We start from the raw sequence: 983 nt of genomic DNA, 5'->3' as shown, positions 1-983 counted from the left end.
TAAGTACACAAACAAGAATATTTTGCTATGCCTGTAAACTTGGATTAATACAATAACAAAAAAGAATACTACACATAAATTCAAAAACAAAATACATATAATAGAAATGCGGTGTCCATGCACATGTTTGCAATACGATACTGAGATAGAACTAAGATATACGTACTTGAACTCTTCGCGTGTCGGCCAGTTCGCTCTCCACTGCGGCCTCCACACAAATCCCAGCAAGTAAACAGAGAACATGGAAGCGTTGTAGTATGACAGGAAGAAGGGCTTGTTGAAGCTGGTTTCACCCGAGCTATATATAAACTTCATCAACCATGACGATCCCACCCATATGATGACTACAAAAGCCAAGAACACTAGTCCGACCAGGTATCTAGGTGTACAGGCACTACTCCTGGGGCTGACTATGGGTGCTGAGGGTGTTCGTGTTGTGTAGTTGTGAGCCGAACGGCCATGATCAGGTGCGGCAGTGTCGGACAGGCTGTAATCACCTGCCATCTTCCTGTCGTCAGTGTCACTCATCTTGTATTTGTATGAACCACTTGAAGGTGGTTTGTTTAGCTTAGATTGTTGGTACTCTTGCGATACTCTGTAGTTGTGTGTGTTGGAAGGTGAGAGTACGTACGTGTTCAATAGCGTACCTGACGAATTTCTGCGTAGACTCATTCCACCCGCTATTAATAAACCTCTGAACTATAATAAATATTTCACCTACTACAGTACTTCTTATTTGAAAAAAACTACAGTATCAGTGTATCACAGACTCACAGTACAACGGACAACCACTTCGCCCGCGTGCTGCTTGCATCAGAGCATCGGTGCTTTTTTAAACAACATACGTACGACAAAATGCCTCCTCCGCCTTTCACTCGTTGCCACATGCTCATTTAAAATTTCGACAGGCGTTGAGCAATGATCAAAGTGACAAAGATGAGATACGCCGGCCTAAAACAGTTATAATAAAAAGAAAAAGTATT

The 983-nt window shown here is 42.3% G+C and overlaps 1 protein-coding gene across 1 annotated transcript; it reads right to left on the bottom strand.

Moving 5' to 3' along the window:
• Positions 1-166: 166 nt before the first annotated feature.
• Positions 167-528, bottom strand: SARC_13624 (hypothetical protein; the record flags this gene model as incomplete). The annotated part of the gene is made up of 1 exon (XM_014292246.1): positions 167-528. A coding segment is annotated over one exon (362 nt), but the record flags the coding sequence as incomplete, so codon positions are not given.
• Between the last annotated feature and the right edge of the window lie 455 nt (positions 529-983).

This window comes from Sphaeroforma arctica (assembly GCF_001186125.1).
Source record: "Sphaeroforma arctica JP610 unplaced genomic scaffold supercont1.3514, whole genome shotgun sequence".
NCBI lineage: Eukaryota > Ichthyosporea > Ichthyophonida > Sphaeroforma > Sphaeroforma arctica.
This window is presented reverse-complemented; position numbering and strand designations above follow the sequence as displayed.